The following is a 21,469-nucleotide window of genomic DNA, read 5'->3' as shown; positions in this document are numbered from 1 at the left end:
ACTCCAGCAGCAGCATACTGATAAAAAACAGTAAAAAGTGTCCAGGGAATAAGTCCACATAAAAGAAAGAGGTAGGAGTGATCAATGAAATAGATAAAATAGAGAAAAAGGTATATAGCCAAAAGTATGTGGACACCCCTCCAAATTATTGAGTTCAGGTGTGTTTACATTTACTTATTTGGCCGACGCCTTTATTCATGATGACTTACAACATTTATGATACAATTGGTTACATTTGTTTTTCCAATTGGAGCACAGGAAGTTCAAGTGACTTGCTCATGGTCACAAAGTGTCAGTAGCGGGATTTGAACCTCGGGGTTTGAAGTCCAAAACCTTAACCACTACACCACACTGCCTACCTAAGGCACCTCTTGTTAAAAGGTACATAAAATAAAGCACAAAGCCATGCAATCTCTATTAATAAACATAGGCAGTTGAATGGCTCATACAGACGATTCCAGTGACTTACATGGCACTGTAACTGCATACCACCTTTGCCACAAGTCGATATGTAAAATTTCTGCTCTACTAGATTTGTACTGGTCAACTGAAATTACTTTTTATTGTACAGTCATGGCCAAAGGTTTTGAGAATGACACAAGTGTTGTTTTTTACAAAGTTTGCTGCTTCAGTGGTTTTATATCTTTTTGTCAGATGTTTCTATGGTATACTGAAGTATAATTACAAGCATTTCATGAATTTCAAAGGCTTTTATTGACAATTACATTAAGTTTATGCAAAGAGTCAATATTTGCAGTGTTGGCCCTTCTTTTTCAAGATCTCTGCAATTCGCCCTGGCATGCTGTCAGTCAACTTCTGGGCCTGATGGCAGCCCATTCTTGCATAATCAATGCTTGGAGTTTGTCAGAATTTGTGGGTTTTTGTTTGTCCACCCTCCTCTTGAGGATTGACCACAAGTTCTCAATGGGATTAAGGTTTTGGGAGTTTCCTGGCCTTGGACCCAAAATTTCGATGTTTTGTTCCCCGAGCCACTTAGTTATCACTTTTGCCTTATGTCACCATTCTCCATTATGCTGGAAAAGGCATAGTTTGTCACTAAACTGTTCTTGAATGGTTGGGGTTGTTCTCGGTAAATGGACACCTTCCTGTCTAGATGCTTGCTTGTACTTGTCAGAAAAAAAAACAAAAGGATAAAGGATGTTTATGTGCTCGTTCATGTCTAAGGAATGCCTTGACACGAGACCAGCCTGTAAATAAATATGCTTTTGGTACTAGAAAGGTATCAAAACTAAATTTTGAATTTGAGAGGAAATATTTCTATTTCTGAAACATGTAGTCTTGCTAGTGCATGCAGTGAGATGGTCATCCTTTGGCTCCTTTGTAGAATTTATTTCAAATTTTTTGATATTGAACCACTTTATTTGTAGCTGTCACTGTACTAGCTTTCATTTAATACATGCTACCAAATATTTAAATGGTGAGCTAGGCTACAAGAGGAAGGCCATGTTAGTGAACAGGTCAAAAAAAATTTGTACTCTAACAAAACCCCTATTTTAGTTAGGTTCACAAAAACAATATATTAGATTATTGTTTATATGTTTTTATCTGTCTCTTGTAATGTCTCCAAAGAAATCCGTATTGATTCAAAGAAAGAATAGGGACTCAGAAACCCAAAAACAAGTATAAATTTTAGCAGTATCTTGGAAGTTTCAGCCATACAGGGTGTGTTGTATGTAGATTGCGTCCTTAGTCCTGAGAGATGTTCTTTTATTTACTTTTTCATTTTCCTGAACTATGGAAGTTTCCTTCACTATAACCATTGAATAATCTGTTCTGATCCAGCAGATAATTTCCATAGTATGAATCCTTCACTCCCTTCCTCCTTTTCTATCGCAGTAAATAACCATATATACTCGCGTGTATGTTCTCCCATGTATATGTCGGGGCTTGATTTTACCTTATAATTTACGGTATTTTATAATGTCGATTGTATAAGTTGAATGCGGAAAACTCACACTATTGGTCCAAGAGTTTATGATATGCTAACGCCCACCTGAGAGAGTAACCACGGAGCACACTACCTTTTTCTATGTATTGTTCCTATGTGGCCACACAGTAATACCTGAACTATTCCAAAGCAATGTTTCCACTGTTTTTTGTTTGGTCTCACACCCTCATAAACCTTTATCATAAGAGCATCCCTTATCTATGATGGAGCATTCGATCAGAAGAAAATATGAAGCTGGTTTTAAATTAATAGTCGTTGGAGTGTGAAAGAAATTGGTAACTGCGCTTGCTGCAACAAAATTCGATGTTTCTGAGAAACTGGTGTGAGATTGGTGGGAACAAGAAAGGAAAAAAAATTTAAGTGTCATATTTTTGAATGGGCGTATAAGTCAGGGTCTGATTTTATGATCGATTTTTCAGGTTTCAAGACCCAGACTTATACCCAAGTATATAGGTAATTCAAAAAGAATGATCTTAAGGCAGGACTTGCAGGTTTTAGGCCCGCGCTTGATTGTTTGATGTCATTCTCCTTTCTGGGAATCGAAGTCACTGCATGACTAAACCTTGCAACAGGCATTTTCACTCGCAACTCCCCTTTGATTTTATTTACGACAAAGCACAAAGATAAAATTAAGTAAATATATACAATAGTTGGAAAAGGGATATTACCCATTTTTAGTATTTTTCTATTAACTAACTTGAACATTTTAAGTTGAGTTGAATAATCTTACCATTATATAATACACAAATTTTATATAATAAGATTTGTGTTGATAAATTGACTTGCTACATAGCTAGGGTGGAGTGGTGGCTCTGAGGCTAGGGATCTGCACTGGCAATCCGAAGGTTGATGGTTCGAATCCCATAAATGCCAATAGGGACTCTGCTGTGTTGGGCCCTTGAGCAAGGCCCTTAACCTGCAATTTCTGAGCGCCTTGAGAAGTGAGAAAAGTGCTATATAAATGCAAATAATTATTATTATTACAACTGATAAAAATTAACCATGAAACAAGATGTTCATTTAAACAGATGTACATAAAGGCAGCATTTAAGTTACACATCAGATCATTTTACTTTCTAAAGCAAAAGAGATGGCTTCCCTAAAAATGAAGGAAGTCTAAACATGGCTCAGTTTGAGAGCATTTTTAGTGAAATGGTGTAGAACTTCACAGAAAACAGCGTGAAGTACCAGAGGAATACATATACAAACATTACGATATACAAAGTAAGCATATAACGACAAGCAGAAAGAAAATCACTCAGATTTGTGTGTATGTTGATGAAAGAGGATTGTTACTGTTAGTCATGGTTGATGGCAAAGGCTTTCAGCAGCCAGATTACCACATTCCATCTTCAGGCACTGTCACCAGGCATGTACAAAAGCATTTTACCAAAAAGACACAAGATGAAAAGACAACTACCTATAGTCAGCAAGCTTGTATTCAGAGCGGACTTTTGGAATGCCTAAATGAGTTATATCATGTTGCTACATTGATACTGCCAGATGAGATCAGCTGTATGATGGACTCATGTTTGTTCATTATTGCTTATAAAATATTGTTGCTGCAACCTGACCCATGTCCTGTGCCTCAGTAGAATGTTTCACTTGTACAGTAAACTCCTATCAATGACCAATTTATCATGTACCACAACCATGGCTAGGGTCTCTGCATACCATGAAAATCAATGTTACTGAAGTGATTGTCCCTGCTGACAGTTAACAGATTGTGCATACTATCTCCAGTGGTCCTAAATAAAAATATGTACAACACTTTTTACAAATATAATTGACTGTTTGTGAGAAGTTTTCACTTAATGTTAAAAATTTTTACATGTAATAATGAACAAATAATTTAAATTTCTTTCTACGTTATTAAGTTAAAGGAACTAAACTGAATGGGGAAAAGTAGGGCCATGCTATATGATGAAAACGTATGAGAATGCAGGGTGTACTGGTACTGCACTACAGTGAGGGAAAAGCAGAACAAAACTCTCAATGAAACAGTGAAGCATTACAAAATTTAAGAAACCTTGGCAGTTATATTAAGTCAATGTTAGCAAGTTTCATTTAAAAGCAAAATAAATATAAATACTCAATTGATGGTACTAACTTTAGCTTCTAGATGTAAAAATGTTAGTGCATAGTTTTCTGAGATGTGCCACGTTTGCAGTTGTTGCCTTGTTCTTAGTGTCTTATGAATGCCATTTATTACCCCTATCCGGCCATAAAAATCTACTAAGAGGAACTCCCAAACATCCACCTTCTCTGTTTGTTCTGATCAAATACTACCAGAATTTTGTACCCTTGTTGACATGTAGTTTCTCTGTTTGCTGCCAGATAATTATTTTGTTTTGAAACATTGCTGCACTTTGTGTCCTTTAAAAAGTTTTTTTTTTTTTTAACTTTCCACTTACCACCTTCCTCTCTCCCTTTCAGGTTTTTAATCAAATGGTATTTTTGTCCATAAGTCAAACTAGCATTGAACTCCACCTTTGATCCCTATTTTGGGCTTAATTTTAGTTAACTTGTTTGTTATGAATTCAGAACCCTTAATTGCCTATTATGTTTATAAGAATTAGTAAGCAACGCTTTGAAATCATTTTTTTTTTTTTTTTTTTTTTTGTGCATCCTCACTCATTGATATGAGAACCCACCTACATTTGATATTCCGTTCAATGCGTGTTGATGTCTGGTTATGCAAGACGTTGAGCTTTGTGGGGTCTCTCTTTTCTCCCAAAAAAAACCCCACATTTTTGCACCATATTTTGTATAGAAAATTACTCTTGTTTTACTTAGAGCAAACCAATAGGTGTCTGCAGCAAAAATGATCAGATGGACCATCTTGTGCCTGCCACACCAGTTGAACCCAAATTAGGGCAGCTTACTGTAATTTAGAAGCTTCTTAGTTTTAAATAGCCGTATTTAGGTTTTAATTGTTTCCTGTTTTCTTAACCAGCCACTGTTAATACTAAAATACAAGTAACAAAGAAACCATCAGCTCTCCAGCTAACTTAGTTTTGAGTGTGTATCATGAAGCCTCTGTGTTACCAAAATGTTTAGAAATATATGAGAGAGAAAAGGGGGGCATTGTGAAGCACAAATCTGTTCTGGTTCACAAAATGTGTGGATAATGCTCTCAGAAAAGGAAACTCTACAATTTAGGTAATTAAAATTAGGTAATATCATTAAATACAATTATCCACAAGGACAGTCTTCTAATTAGCAATTTGGTTGGGACAAAAAACTGTAGTCTTCCTGTACAATGATTGAAGATTCCTGGTGAAGTGGCTAAGGTATTAGACTTTAAACCTCAAGGTGGCCAGTTCAATTTCTGCATTTGTGTCACAGTGTATCCATGAGCAAACAAACCACTTGACTTGCTTGTGCTCCAACTGTATGTTGTTGTGATTAGCCCAGGGTAAATATTGTGTAATAATAAGCAAAATTCACATAGACATTTTTCTGTGCATGGATTGGAACCAAGGTGTTTGCAGCTGTTTGTCAGCAATGTTAACCATTGGACCTCCATGCTCCCCAAGTATCTTATCTTAGTGTGCAAAACAAAAACATTTTAAACTAACTAATATGTTAAAGTCAAGTGAAATCTGCTAGTTGGTTTAGTCATTTTAGAAATACTGATAATTTGAACTGCATTCCAAACAAAGATAAAATGTTAAACATTGGAGAAGTGCAGCTCTGTATCTGTATGCAGCCTGCAAATTAAAAAAAAAAAAAAAAAAGTGAAATTAATCTAGTTTTATATGAAACTGAAATGTAAAAGGCTTAGAAGTCAACTTTTAAATGTGATGTTTTGGAATGTGAACCTGTTGCTCATATCCTGAAGATGCCATAAACATTTTAGCAAAGGGTAATTTTAGAAAATAAATCTGCAAGCCACATAATGTCTTTAAAAACTTTCTAACTGGAAAATCTTCATAAAAACAGAGTTTAAACATTATACAAAGTACAAATAGTAGATTCCCACAGATTTTCCATCCATCCATCCATTTTCCAACCCGCTGAATCCGAACACAGGGTCACGGGGGTCTGCTGGAGCCAATCCCAGCCAACACAGGGCACAAGGCAGGAACCAATCCTGGGCAGGGTGCCAACCCACCGCAGGACACACACAAACACACCCACACACCAAGCACACACTAGGGCCAATTTAGAATCGCCAATCCACCTAACCTGCATGTCTTTGGACTGTGGGAGGAAACTCATGCAGACACGGGGAGAACATGCCAACTCCACGCAGGGAGGACCCAGGAAGCGAACCCGGGTCTCCTAACTGCGAGGCAGCAGCGCTACCACTGCGCCACCGTGCCGCCCTCCCACAGATTAGATTCTCTAATCATTAATTAAAAATTTACATTTACAAATCTACAAATAATAGACTTCCTAGCTATGAATTCAATGTTTTTCTCTTGTTTACAAGGTATTTGAAAACAAATGTTTTGCAATTTACAGTTGTCAAGAATTAGGCCTGGATGGGCTTCAGTCCCACTATAGGGCAATTTAATGAAACACTGACTGACACTGATACTACAACATAGGTCAGATTAGTTATAAAAGTTGAGACCCTGTAAGAGACCTTGTTGTGGATTTCTTTTGGATAAATATTCTGTAAGTCACTGCAAATGCAAACGATTGTGTGTGTACACACTTTAGCCACTCTAAATAGAGAAAGCCATTCCTAGTCTTATATAGACTTGGATAAGAAATCTACAGTATAATTATACATGTGTACAGTATAAAACTGGTTGAAAATGTGTTTGTATATATTAGAGCCCCACTAGATTAAATGATGTGGGCATTTTTATCAATCCTTTCACTTCAATTCAGTTTTTCGAATGGACGCATTGAAAATGGAATTTTAGGAACCTGCATTAGTTGTGAAATCTCTTGGTTCATGAAGTATGTTGAATGTTTGACAGTTTTCTCATCTAAAGAAAAGTGATGTGTAAATAACTAACAGTTTGTTTAGTCATCCTTTAAGACTTGGCATGAAGGAAACTTGGTTCGATTCATGATCAGTTTTAATCTATATTACATTACGCTGGGATTGGACAGAAGATGCACAGTGTTTTGCAGGAATTCAAAATCATATTTACCGTAGGCTGCCATCTTGTGTTGAACATGATGAAACAAATGGTGACGAGCAGTTTTCTTCTGTTGGGTGGAATATTCCTTCAATATGTGTTAATTTTTTTTGTGATACTTTGCATTTGAGAATTGGCTGATTTGTGCCTATACTAATTCTAGTTATATTTTAAACAAGTATACAGTAACTTGATGTTCTTCAATTGTTGATTTAAATTAGTCCTAATATCAGTATAGTTATTGACTAGATCTGTGGGTTCAAGCTGCGCGATACGCTGGGGAGATTTGCACACACACACAACTAGGATAAGTGGCCTGTTAAAAACACAGCTCTTATTTCTCCATGCTTGGCTTTGCTTCAGTTCTACCACTCTGCTCCATGCTGCGAGACTTCACTCTCATCTCTCCCACCCCACCATGTTCTCCTCTTTATTGTCACACACCCATCTACAACAATTCAAAGTGTCCCTCTGCTTACTTGGGGTCTAAGGGGACCCCACCCTCTCGTTCTCCACCTCTTTACATTTCCCCTGATTCAATATTGCCTCAAAAACAAGGGATTTCCATTTTAACAGCTGAGTGCCATCTTTCTCACCCGAACCCCCATAAGAAGTTCAAACAGAGTCTCTCTCTCTCTCTATCTCTCTCTCTATCTCTCTCTCTATCTCTCTCTCTCTCTCTGTCAGACTATTGCGGATTATTATACAATGAGGAACAAATACAAACTTTAACAATTATCAATTAAAGTAAACGTATCAAACATTACATTTTAGTGTTTTACTGATGTTAACAATGGTTAAGCTTTTGTTTCAGACAGAACTGGCAATATTGAGGGGTCTTCATCGTTCCTTTAAATAGAGGAACAGAGAGAACCTAAAGGGTATAGCCAAGAAGCAGGCCTTGCCTGCAAGTTGAGTTTTGAGTTGTTTTGCTGTTATGTTTTTTTTTTTTGACCTGAAGTAGTATGTTAGTTGTGAATACTTGTTTTGACTTTAATTCTCATGTATACTGTTCACTGTATAATTTTAGACTTTTAAATTTTTTATATCCAGCATCAAGCCACTTACTTAAAAAATAATTTAACAAAGCGTCTGTCTTGCGTAAGAAAAACTAAATAACCTATGCCCACACCTATGCAAAAAATATTGGTTTTTACTTGTTAAAATCCCAAAATATGATAGTAGGGATGGGAGGTTTAAGAAACATCGCCTTTTGTTTGTGCCTAATTGAGGTTAAGTTCTTAGCAATTTAAGATCAACAAATTATGGTAGTTTGAAACATTCAATTCCTGGAGGGGGTATTCTGAGAAAGAAAAAAGGTGGAGAACACCTTGCCCAGTGACATCAAACAACATTTGGCCAAGTGTGCCAGTAGACTAATGTTGTTTAAGATTTTCTGCTGTTATCCTAAATCATGTCTTCTTACTTCTGATAGTGGCTGAGATCCAAAATTGTTCTCTACTTTGCAGCATTGAGTTTATATTAGTGGGTGTCCCTGACCAGATGCTACAGCACTCTGGGGACGGACCTTGGTTTAAAATGTTTGGGAACCCCTGCACTAAACGGCTTATAATTTAGCCAAATGATACGTGTATTAAAATGTTACACGTAAACGAAGAGAATGTATTTACAAAAAAAATAAAGGTACTTTGTTTTTATAGTCTCAAAGTTTCACTTGCAAGTTTTATAGTCATATTCTTTATTTATACTTATTTTAAAACTACATTAAGGTCATTTAAAGATAATCTTTAAAATCTGGCTTCATTTTTTAAGAACATCAACCTTGGCAGTTTTGCTGTACCCCCAAGCCCATTTGAAAACCCTTAGATTATTGCAGTCTACTGAGGATTCATTTATGGAGACAGACTTGTTAACTTATTTGGAAAATACATTTTCTGAAAAAGACACAGGGGTTATTATTTTTAATTGTATCGAATGGCAAATCATCAGGTACAAATCTAGAATCAAATTGAATTGAAGTCACCATCAGTTCACAGCTGTAGTACATATAAACTTCAATCCGTACAGGCAAACTCCACACACAAGGCATCTTTGTGGAGGGCTAAATCATGGACGACACCAACACAAGCACAGTATATACCCATGTTGTTTGAGTAATTAATCGATTTACTTGTATTGGTACTTTTCATACTACCATTTTTGAGCATAAATAGAGGAATCATTTTAATAGCATAGAATAACAGAATTAATTTGCTTCAAGTTATACAGTATATTGACAGCTGCTATATTGGTACAGCAATATTTGGTGGTGTTTGCATCCAACTCTGAAATTATAATTGTGCCATGGCAGTATTCATCTCAATGCAATGTTTTTTTTGAATGCTTGATTTGTGGAGGAGTGCTTAACATGCTCTTTGTGTGCAAAAAGTAATACTGATTTCTAAGTTCCAAATGTCATAACAATGCTTTAAATTGCAAAGAAATTTGTTGTATTATACAACAATATAACCGTAGCTGTTATATAGATGTTTGTTTCCGGCTTAGATAAACTAAACATTTTTCTTGTGTCTGCATTGAACGCTAAACATATTTATTTGTGTGCAACTGGATAGGTTACTGCATTTATTGTGTTGGCCTCCATTAGTCTTTGAATTCTGGTGCACAGTGTCCCAGTGACAGCTTCTTCCCTCTGCAAAGTAGACTTGTATATATTGCAAGGTCAAATTTTTATCAGATGTTTTGAAACAGAAGAGTTAAACACGTTAGAATTATGCCGAGGTTTGAGCTTGTGTGATTCAGTCTTTCATTAGCACTGTGTTGTCTGGAAACAGGGTGCTAAATAATGAGGAGTCAGTGGAGAGCAGCTATGGGGGTCTAGGGCCCCCTGAAAACCCAAAAATCAATGTTGTGGTTATCCCTGGAAAAAATGAAGGAAAAATATTGTTATAACTAAAGACCCATTACCAAGTTTGTGAGGGAAAAAAATTGTAGTAGAGTGCAGAATGGTCTGCAAGTGCTTCACTAGCTTAGAGATGGCTAGATGACTGAGTGGAAGCAGCTCATCTGGTAAGGCAGGAGAGTGACCTCAGTTGTCAGTCAGCTGGAGTGTGCACTGGCCAATAGTAGGAGACCTTGCTTGGTGTACTTTAAAGTAAATGAGCATTCAGATGGGGTGGACTAGTTCATCAAATACATTGTAACTGTATGTTAATGTTGTCATTAAAATGCCATTGTTTTAGTTCATTTAAAAAGTCTTAAGTTATTTTAACTGTTTACTTCAAACGTCAACAAAATATGCACAGTAATTTGGCTGGGGTGTCTAAACTTTGGTATGGATCTCATGATAGGAATGTGCAGTGTGCTGGAGTGTTGGATACCTGCAACACATTTCCTTATTTTTGCATGGTTTGAAATAGTTGAAATAAGACATATTTTAGAAACACATGTGCATGTGGAACTGCATACACCAGTTTTATACATTATAAAAAGAAGATACATAAGGTTTTAAATGTTATTCTCCGTAGTAAGCAAATGAGAGGTAACATTAAAATCCACTATTGCAGAGAATGAGACACTAATTTGGCAAAAGGTAAAGAGACAAAAATGACAGTACAAGAGGTAGACTTTGCCGTGTGATTTTTATTTATTTATTTATTTTTCCTAAGCACTCTAAAAATAAACGTGTTGGCTGTGAAAATGAAATGATTTGTGGTTAAAATTCATGGTTGAAGAAGGTACTTTTATTTCACTAGTACTAATTTTGGGAACACCTTAGGTACTGCAAAAATGCATCTATTACTCATTTACTCTTATTTAACAAGACCTTAACAAAAACTTCTTTTGGTCTTCATAACACTTCAGTAGATCGGTTATTCATCTCTGTGCAATGTGGCATATTGACATAATGGTAAAATTACTTGCTAATATGAAGTATTCACAGGTTTTACACTAAATTATGTAATATCAACAGTGTCTCCGTTAAACCACTTCAGATCACTCCAAAGTGAAGTTGTTTGTAGATCACATTGCTGAGATGAAGAAACATTTTACTGATGCTTTGTGTTATGAAGACCTAAAGAAGTGTTTGTTAAGGTCTTGTTAAATTTGAGTAAATGAGTAATGACCACACTAAAACTATTGAGGATGGTAAAAGATCTGTAGCGAATTCTGTAGACCTGTTCAGAAAATTTTTTGTGTGACCAAAATGTGTTAAATTAGACAGGACTGTAAATGCATGTGGCTTCTTACTGTATAATAAATTAGTCCTTTGGGGGTAGGCTGTGGTTCAACTGTGATCCTGTAATGGCGTATAAGAGAATGGATGAATGTAAAAAAAAAAAAGAAAAGACCAGTGAATGCATACAGAGGGAGATACATGAGGAATATTTAAGGATGAAAACCATTAAGAGAGAAGTGATGTGAGTGTTGTCATACAGTGGAGAAAACCCGTTTTAATGTAGGTAGAGGCATTTTTTCTTTTTTCCCCCCTAATTGAGTGTGTGTGTGTGTATATATATATATATATATATATATATATATATATATATATATATATATATATATATATATATATATATATATATATATATATACATATACATACATACTTGTGTTATCAGGGTATATGCACATACTTTCATTTAATAACTGCACAGGTGACCCTGATGAAGGCCTTGGTCTCATGACCAGTTTCATTGTTCTTGTTATTTTATTTTCCATTTTGACACTAGAAAAATCAGCAGCAGTACTTTCTCTGTTGTATTTCTTCATCTTGAGCTGTTTGTAACACTTTTCTTCAGTCTGAGTTACTTCCTTTATTCTTCACAAATGTCTTTTACTTGTCATGGACAGAGATGATGAAAAGTCACTCTCCAGGTTTGAATTTTTTATTTTTCAGTTGAAGACAATGAAACCCAAAAAACAAAAAAGTGTACTGGTAAAGGCTGGAAATATTTGTTACCTTCTTAATACACTTTTCAGGGACAAGAGAGTTTTGGCAAACAAGATTTTGCCTAAAATAGAGTTAACACTAGAATTACCAGAGTCTACGAAAAAACTCATAGATCCGGCCCACCTTAAAACTGTTCTCACCTCTCTCTTGTCTTCTAAATGTGCCGATTAAGACGAGCAGCAAAAAGCCGGCTATTCCATCCCCCACTATCACAAAACGTTCACTAAGTTTTTCCCAGCTCATGCCTTGTTTGATTATCTGGGAGTGACTGAACTGGAGTTTTAGAGTGGAAATAATAGATCGTTATTTGGAACACACGCATTTCATGTGTGTTCTGTTTCTGCAGTAATCTGTGTAAACATTGTTAAAACAGAAACTTTTTCATATTTTAGTAATAAATGTTACAAAATGTAGGCATAAACTATAGAATGTGTGAAGTCTGACGGCCAAACATCAAATAAACACTTCCACAAAAGGTTCAAGCATGTAACAACACCTTCCGTGGCGTAACGCTGAGATTTGCTGACTCAGAGCATGGCAGCCCTGCCGTGCCGTAGAGACCGGAGTTCAATTCCCCGCTGGGGAGGAAGTGTTTTTCTTTGTAGCCTGAAATGGACATAAAATTTATAAATTGGTATGCACTGTAAATCGTTAAGTTTAAAATGTCGATCGCGGTTATTTCTGTTGATTAATTCATGCTTTTTTACTGAGTCAGAACAGGAGCTTATTCAGCTTCTGATCTGACTCTAAGTAACAGCACCAGTATAAATCACACCCAATCTGACGCTGTTCATTTTCAAATAATATTGCATTACTTAGACAATGTTTTCTGATTGGTACTATTCGCGTCATAAAATGATTTCTTCAAAATGTCACATATATTTGTTTTGAGATAATGAAAAGAGCTGCAAATTACAGGTGTTTGTTCAGTGTAATAGGAACCATAGCACAGAGAGGTGTGTACACGGCAACAAGTACACGTCGTAAATGTAGGAAGGGCGATCCTTGGGTGAGCTATAGCGCGTCTTTATGGGAAAACAGCAGTGTCAGATGGGGTAGGGAAGGATCCTGAACGCGACTTGAGAGAATGAAAAGTGAATAAAAACAAAAACAAAGCTAACCTTTACAAATCTCATAAATTACACCAGCTGTTACAGACTGAAATCAAATGTATCTTTTTATTCTAAAATAGTAGTACTAGGGTGTTGTACCGTGTTAGCCATTATGAATGTAGAGAAAAGCCAAGCAAAATGACACCTTTTATTGGCTAACTAAAAAGATTACAATATGCAAGCTTTCGAGGCAACTTAGGCCTCTTGCCTGAAGAAGGGGCCTAAGTTGCCTCGAAAGCTTGCATATTGTAATCTTTTTAGTTAGCCAATAAAAGGTGTCATTTTGCTTGGCTTTTCTCTACATTCTAAAATAGTAAAAATAAGAGCAGTTAACTTCTCAAAAGGGAGTCGTGCAGGATCGAACTCGTGACCTTTTGATTCCCTGTCAGCAACTGATACTGTTGCGCCACGGGCCATCATAGTAAATGAGTGTCAATGTCGCACACTAAGGCAGCTTTATTTTTTCTGCAGTTATATTTTTGAATAAAAGCGCACTTGATCTATTATATCTGTACCATTCGTGAAAGTGTTTCTTTGACATTTGGACTTTAGGCTTCATACATTATATAGTTTATGCCTACATTTTGTCATTTACTACTAGAATATGAAAAATGTTTGTTTTAAAAATGTGTTTACACAGATTACTGTAGAAACAGAACACACATGAAATGCGTGTGTTCCAAATAACGACCTATTATTTCCACTCTAAAACTCCACTTCACTCCCAGATAATCAATCAAGGCATGAGCTGGGAGAAGTTTGTACACATTCTAAGTCGGTGGGGGGATTGAATAGTCGGCTGTTTGCAGCTTGTCTTTATCTGCACGTTTTAGAAGACAAAAGACGATGGCGGAAAGGTGCGAACGGATTTAAGGTGGGACGGATCTACGAGTTTTTTCGTAGGCTCTGGTAATTCTAGTGTTAAAGATCAGTTAGAAAGCTTTCCTCTTGAGCTCTGAATTGGTAAAAACCATGCACTTTTTAATGACATCTGACAGACTTTCATGGACAAGTCATACAATTCCATGCTGAAATTATAATGTGAAATGCACAGAATTGTATAAACTAGTAAATGCTTTTCAGTAATCTTGTTTGTGGTGTTGCCCTAGCCAGTATCGAGTACGGCAGACCCTAGTTACTTTTGGGCAGTATTTCTCACGTTTTCATATTTTGCTCTTTCTTCACAGAGGTTCAGTTCAGGCCTTATCGCACAGATGACTTTATTACTCGCCTATATTATGAAACCCCACGCTTCACAGTGCTGAACCAAACCTGGGTCCTGAAGGCTCGTGTAAATGATTCGGAGCGTAACCCCAACCTGTCCTGCAAGCGCACTTTGTCTTTCCAGCTGATTCTCAAAAGCAAGGTGAATTCTGCTCTGGAGTGCTCTTACCTCCTCCTCAAAGGGCCCTACGACGACGTCAGGATCAATCCGGTCATCTATCATTATGTCTTCAGCAATGACGCCAATGAAACTGACTACATGCCGTTACCAATCATTGACTCTGTTGAGTGTAACAAACTGCTAGCTGCCAAGAACATCAATCTGAGGCTGTTCATTTTCCAGATACAAAAATAAAATAAAGTGAAGTGCATAGGAACTGTGGGGTCCTCGAAAGCCCTGCCAGACTTGGGTCAACTTGAGTCTCTTGGTTTTCCAAGTTCAGACAGCAAGTCAGGCAGCCTTAGAAAGCACCATTGAACCATAGATACCTCTACCGAGACTAAGAAAAAGAAGTGAATGAGACAGACGGCTGACACACCACAGCAAGCTTGTACGCATGTGAGCACGAGAGTAGTGTCATTCGGAATGAAATGGTCTGTCAGTTTTAACTTGTTTTTGGTTTGTTTGTTCTTTTATTGTTCCTTATGATGTCATTTTTAGTACTTACAGGAGCCACCTTAACTGTTACAGCAGTCAAACTCTGAAGCAAAGTAACACTCGGGCTTTTCCCACTGCCTCATATTCAGCACTTGAAACAGTAGCTCAGAAACAAAGAACCAAAACGTTTATTGGATTGACCTTTCTCTTAGGTTTCTTAATGGTTTTAACTAACTTGTGAAAATTCTGTCTAGCTTAGCCTGGCATTCTTAAGTTTAAGTTTGTTTCATTAATGTTCTATTTAATGAATGGCTTAGGATCTCTCACTTGTGTGTGGCTCTAATGCATTTCATCAAATGGTGCCCGATCATATCAGAGGAAGTCCTCTTATTGTTAAATGGTGCCTGATGTGTTTCTTTTTTGCACTTGTTTCTATCATTGGCGTTCACAGATTGTAGCCAAGCAGAGCTGACTCTTCAGGTTTTTCTTTCTGTGTGGAACATGAATGTCAAACTCAGATCCTGGAGGGCCACAGTGGATGCAGGTTTTTGTTCCAGCCAGTTTATTAAGCAATTATCAATGCTCCTGCAACATTCTTAAGCTGTGATTTTAATGAAGTTGCTTTTTAAGATTCACTTGTCTTGTTTATTCCTTAACTAGCAGCCAAACAAACATGAGATGCAAAATGAGCCAACAGTTGACCACTTAAGGCTTACTCCATATTGGCTCCAGTACATTTGGAAACTTTTACATCCACACAAGTGTTTCCAGATTATTTTCTCAAGGTGCGTCTTAGACCAAAATGCCTAAATCTTTCAAATTTTGTGTGTGTGACTTGTCAGCCAAAGGCGATGATTGATTGTTTACGGAGCCAGCATGAAGGCATCAGGAAAGCAGAGGGCACCTGAACAAGAAAGAAAACGAACCAGACTTCAGTGTGTGGGCAGACGATGTACAACTGCTTTGTCACTTTTAATACAAGCCCATCTATTCCAAAGCTATGGAAAATATGGGCGTGGATTCCTGCCTGTACATTCAAGCACTTTTTGGTGCATTGTCAATCAGCTAACGTAGACAAGTTTCGAAGGGCGCTATCGCAGCATGAAATCTGTGTCTAATCATGTGACAATTACATGCCAGCATTTTTGGAAAGTTCAGTTTTCCCCCCATTCTCACGGGTAGGCAGGATCCTGGTTTTCACATTTAAACACATTGGAGAGCGTTTAGCAAAAACACTAGTGGTTAAAAAATTTGTTTCAGTATGGATGGTAAGCAAGAAGAAAAGAGACGTGTTTGTGGATGTTTCTATTTTAGTGCGTGCTAATCCTAATGTGGGGTCTCAAACTCAATTCCTGGAGGGACACCGTTTCAATGTGTTAATGAAAAAAATGATTCAATTCATTGGCATGGCAGTGGTGTCCTCTTGCCACACCAGATGTTTCTAAAACGGTTGATTTTCTTTTTTAGGTAGCATCATCAACATGTTTTATGTTGTTTCACAGAAATTCTGAAACTTGATATTGTATAATGAACTAACAAATGGGCTCCTCTGTTGGCTCTTTGCATTTTATTATTGTTTGTCAGTTAGCAACTGTTACGGTTTCTGAATCTTAAAGTATGTCGCATCAACATTAAAACAACAAAAGAAGCGTAAGCAGTACTCGGTTACCAGTTACGAAAGTGGCTGGAAGGAAAGCTTGCAAGCCCTCCAGGACCAGAGTTTGCCATACATGCTGCAGGAGTTGTAGATGATTGTGCTCACTCCATGATCTCCGTTTGCATGGTACGCATCCTCGGGTCACTAAAAAACACTGGTGGATCATGGCAGGCAGCTTATCCAAATTTCATTGTTTCCTTCCTTGGAGAAATTTTGGTTACAGCAACATTTTGGATCATTTGAGCCTTTTATTGCCAATCATGCAGTTCAGAATTTTTACTCTGCTGTATGATTCGGAGTGAACTTGTTAAATGTTGATTTTTATTTGTGTGTACTGCTTCAGAGTGAACTGTGATAGAACAAAGGTTAGCATGCCCATTATGCTTTGACATTTTTTGGTTTGCTATCTATTCTGTGCTTTAATTTATTAGTGTAGTTTGTAAAATGTGCCAGAAGTGGCAGTTGACATTTCATTTCTTTATCATTCTGACCGGCCATCTCCGCCTGCTCCCTGACTTAATGTTCACATTTATTAGACAAATGTGATCTCGGCTTTGCACGGTTGGCTTCATGTGGACAGCCTTTTAGTCCTATGGTGTGCAAAGGATTCCGAGTTGGAGCAGTTGTAGTTGACTCTGTATAGAAGCCCACAATTTTCAAAACCTTTAACTTGAGAATGTGCCTTTTGCCGCTGATGGTCAATGATTTGCTTGCTTTTTATTTTGTGTGTGTGTGAGTGTTCTTTTAGGCATGTCCTATGGCATAAAGCTGGATGAGCATCACCATGTATTTTCAATGCTGCTTGTCAACACAACATAGATTAGACATTTGGCCTCCAGACATACTTGATGAGCTCTTTATCTTTGTCAATTCCAACTTAAGTCTTTGCTTGCACAAAAGAAACCAATTCAAGAAAGGAAATTTGAATGCTTCCATGAAAAAACTGGAGACTGGATCGCTACTGCCAGTCTCCAAAGATACCACAGGGCAAACCCAGGACCACATATTCATGAGGCATCTGTCCTGAGAGGAGACCTGTAACCTTCATATTCCTGTATTTTCCCAGGTCACTTGTGAACCTAACCTGATTCTCTTGAAGTTGCTTGGCCAGGTTTGTTCTCAGTATTACAGATTGAGAAAGATGATCTGCTAATGCTAATGATGTTGGTGGGGTACTCCTGCCTTCATTCAGCTTGCATTTTCCTTCTCTGTGTGGTTAATCCCCGTGTGTTTTGTTCCTTGAGTTCACCCTGCACAAATTCAGGGCTCTTTTTGTAACTACCAAGCCCAGCAATCTGATCCAAATAGGACCTTCGGTGCTGAAGGCTGTGTGTCATCTTGGGCTTTTAGTTTCTGTGCTGTAATCGTATTTAAAATAATGAGGTCATTGAAGGCTCCTACCTAAGCTGACCTCCTGTCCCCATTCAGAACCAAAGAAACTTAACCAAAGTTGCAGAAATTTAGAGTAGTGTTATACTAATTTGACTGGATGTTTATCGACTTGGCTTGTCCAACCGATTGTATTGTCACCTCTTGTGTCAATCTGGCCTCCTGATTCTTGGTAGATTGGATAAACTTCATTAATCCCAAGGGGAAGTGTAGATGCATACAGCAGCAGAAGCATAAACAAATGTGTGGACTCACTGGACAAATAATACAAGTGCACAATCAATAAATAGATAAATGTATCTTGTGCAGAAACTACAAAATGATCTTAAGAGTATGAGCGTTTAGTTTCCTAACATCCATCCCATCGTTCTCGTCAGCCTTGTCATTCATTTTTATTATCCTGTGGATTGTCCTCAATGTTTCTTGTGTCAGCTGTACTCGGGTTCTTGTCATTCAGATGGCAGAGGTGATGGCCGCTGTGTGTTTATTTCCCCAATGTTTTATTTTTGGTTCTTTGATGGTAACTGGAACTGTTGGCACTCTGTGTCTTCAGTCCCATCTCTGGGGATTGTGAGAGACCTGGCTCTGTCTCTGTCTTAAGACTTCTCTCCACAGACACCAGTTGGTGTGTTTGTTTTAGATGGATTGCAGAAATGACCAGAATCTTTAAGGAGACGTTTAGGGCTGGAGGTGAAATTCTATTCTATTATGACCCATGGAAACGGAAGAACAGTCTAGTGTTGCATTAGCGTGTTGTAGGAGTGGCCCAGACATGATGAGATGAAGCTTAATGGGAAAAATGCAGCATTGCCTCAAGCAAGCAGGCTTACTCTTGAGCTGTACGATGGCACCGTTCCATCCAGTGGTGATTGTTGGTTTAGCAGATCAGGTTGCCTTCACCTGGTTTATGTGTTCACTTGGTTTAAGGTATCAGGGCATCCAAGTACTTCTTCACACACAAGACTTATCTGCATCTCTACAATTGAGATCAATGCAACGTCTTCCTGATGAAGAGGATAATTGTAACCCCTTAATCAGATTTATGGCATTGACCATTTCTTGGAGACCCTGAACATGTTTTACAGATGAGAACAAGACCATTCAGTCCCCTGGCTTCCTTGTCCTTTTTAAGATGCAGAATGTTGGGTCAGCATTTCCAGTTTCTTAAGTGAGTAGTCCCAGCCCTCATCTCCATGTATTTTGGATGTTTTTATTTAATTCTGCATGTTTCTGAGTATTTTAGGGCAAAGAACTTTGCATGAGCAAGATGATCAGTGGAAGTCAAATAGAAGAAGCTGGTGGGTGATATGGGGAAACAATCAACCTGGAAAAAATGCTGCCATGTGTGACTCCTCACTTCTGTCACCCCGAATGTCCAGGTGACTGTTTGTTGTTGTGTCTTGTGCTTCTTTGATTAGTTTGTGTTTTTGTGAATTATATTTATAACAGGCCCTACAGTGTGATTTGGATTAATTTTATTCTCTGGACGTGTCTGTCGTCTTCACTTTTAACTGCTAGCCCCTGATTTGCAGTTTCATGTGATGTGTTGAGGATGCAGACTTGTGTGTCCACCAAGCTGGAGCTCAGTTGAAGGGCTGTGAACATTTCTCAACCCACCCCATCTTGTGCTGGTGAACTTCTCCGGTGCTGTCTCTCCATTTTCGAAAGCAGCTGCCCATCATTTATGCCCCATTGTAGTGCCCTGTGGTTTAACTGTGGAGTGGCACACCATGTTGGAATGTTATGGTCAAGTTCGATGGCGGGGGGGGGGGCGGTCGGTCTTGTACCCTGCTGCTACCCTGCGCTGTGACAGTGATGAGAGGGTGTGAAAATTGACTTGCCATCTTAGCCAGTCACATACTGGGGTTGTGTGCCTCATGAAACTAAACTGGATTGATTGCTTCTGCTACTCCCATTCTGTTGGCACCATTTTCATTACACTCTGCCAGCTTGCAGCTAAGCTTGGCAACAATTACCCTTTTTAAATCATTTAGTGACCCACATTGTCATTTTGTTACTTTTTCCTTCAAAGTTCTGTCATTTTTCTAGTTATTTACTGATATTCTTTTAATGTACGCATCTGTGAGTCAGGATCACGTCTACACTAACTTTCTACCTCCTGGCAGGAGAGCTGGTTGGCTTTTGTAACCCTCAAAGCCCCATCCGTGAGACTCCCAACAAGTCTTCCCAGACCCCCCACTCCCCCCGTGTAGTTAGATCTGATTTATGGTAGAACTGTCCCTCTGGCATGGCGCACTGGGACAACAGGACCAGCTCTCTTCCCAAAATAACTGTGTGTGCTTTAATCCCCATTGAGGACCCACAGAGTCCTCCTGACTGCCCCTTCCTTTATGCACCCCCTGCTGTTTATAGCGCATAATGGAGTGCAGCAAGGTCAGTGTCTTCTTGTCATTTTGTAGCGCACTGCATGATGGTGACCGGTGTCGGAAGCATTTCATTCTTGAAATTAAGGAACTTCCATTGGAGGTCGTTGAGCGCCACCTTTGGGGCCACTGCCTCTGGCTGGGAGAGCCACATGCTGTGAAGGTGGCCATAGTGGGCTCCTGGAGGAGGGAGGGAGGGAGGGTAGTAACTAATAGGAGTATCTTAGGTTTTTAATTAATGACTAATTAATTTCACTTGTTTTACATTATTATATTTGATGTTCTTATTACCAATGTGCTTGTATTTAATTTTATTTCCCCCCCTTTGGAGTTTTGATCCTTTCTAATGATGTTAGAAATATTCTGTACTGTATTTTTTAATTTCCCTTTTCCATACACACTGTTCTCATAGTGTACTAAACTGTGTTCCTAGTAAACATTTCAGTTGGATTTGTGTTACTTACGTCCGTCTCGTCTTTTATTTTTCCCCGAAAAGAATGCTGTCATCACATTGAGTGGGAATGCTGTTTTATTCTTTTACATGCATGGATTTTATTTGCCACATCATGCCAATGTTGTGCTGTGCAGCTGATCCATCCCACATGCTGCTTTATCCAGTCCAGGGTCAAGAGCACTTGGACAGACCACCCCAGTGGTCAATTTAGGGGTGCCAGTTCAGTGACCACTCGAGGTGAGCCTACCCAGTACTCTCTATCGGCTAAAATTGCAAGAATACTAAAAAGTGCAAAACTGCTGTGATGTAGGCATTCAGTTGGGTTTGGTTAGCTGATGATGAAAGTGTTCTCCGGCTCCGGCTATCCTGCTGAAGCTGATGTCACCCTTACTTGGCTTCTAGTCATGGAGGATGTCAACTTGACGACTAGTGGCTGAGGGTGTCACAGTACACAACCAGAAATCACAGGACATGCTAAATTAGATGACTCTCCATCACAGTTTGACATTTCCAGAGTAGCACACGTTTAACCTTTTGTTTGACAGCCAATAACTTACAGCCTGACAGCACTGGAGCAGCTGTGAAGGTTTACAGGTATGATCTCAATCCCCCCCTCGTGATATCAGACAGAGGAGTCCCTCTTCTGTTGGTGAGGTCCTTATTCCTCG

At 38.3% G+C, this 21,469-nt stretch overlaps 1 protein-coding gene across 1 annotated transcript in view; it reads left to right on the top strand.

Moving 5' to 3' along the window:
* Nucleotides 1–20,810, top strand: part of zftraf1 (zinc finger TRAF-type containing 1) — a 43,779-nt gene extending 22,969 nt beyond the window's left edge. Inside the window, exon 4 of the mRNA XM_028817462.2 lies at nt 14,283–20,810. Within this exon, the coding sequence (XP_028673295.1) occupies nt 14,283–14,674 (392 nt within the window). The 3' untranslated portion in view covers nt 14,675–20,810. The remainder of the gene's footprint in view (nt 1–14,282) is intronic.
* The last annotated feature ends 659 nt before the right edge of the window (nt 20,811–21,469 follow it).

This window comes from Erpetoichthys calabaricus, chromosome 13, assembly GCF_900747795.2.
Source record: "Erpetoichthys calabaricus chromosome 13, fErpCal1.3, whole genome shotgun sequence".
Taxonomy (NCBI): domain Eukaryota; kingdom Metazoa; phylum Chordata; class Cladistia; order Polypteriformes; family Polypteridae; genus Erpetoichthys; species Erpetoichthys calabaricus.
Note: the sequence above shows the minus strand (reverse complement) of the source record. Positions and strands in the feature narration are given on the sequence as shown.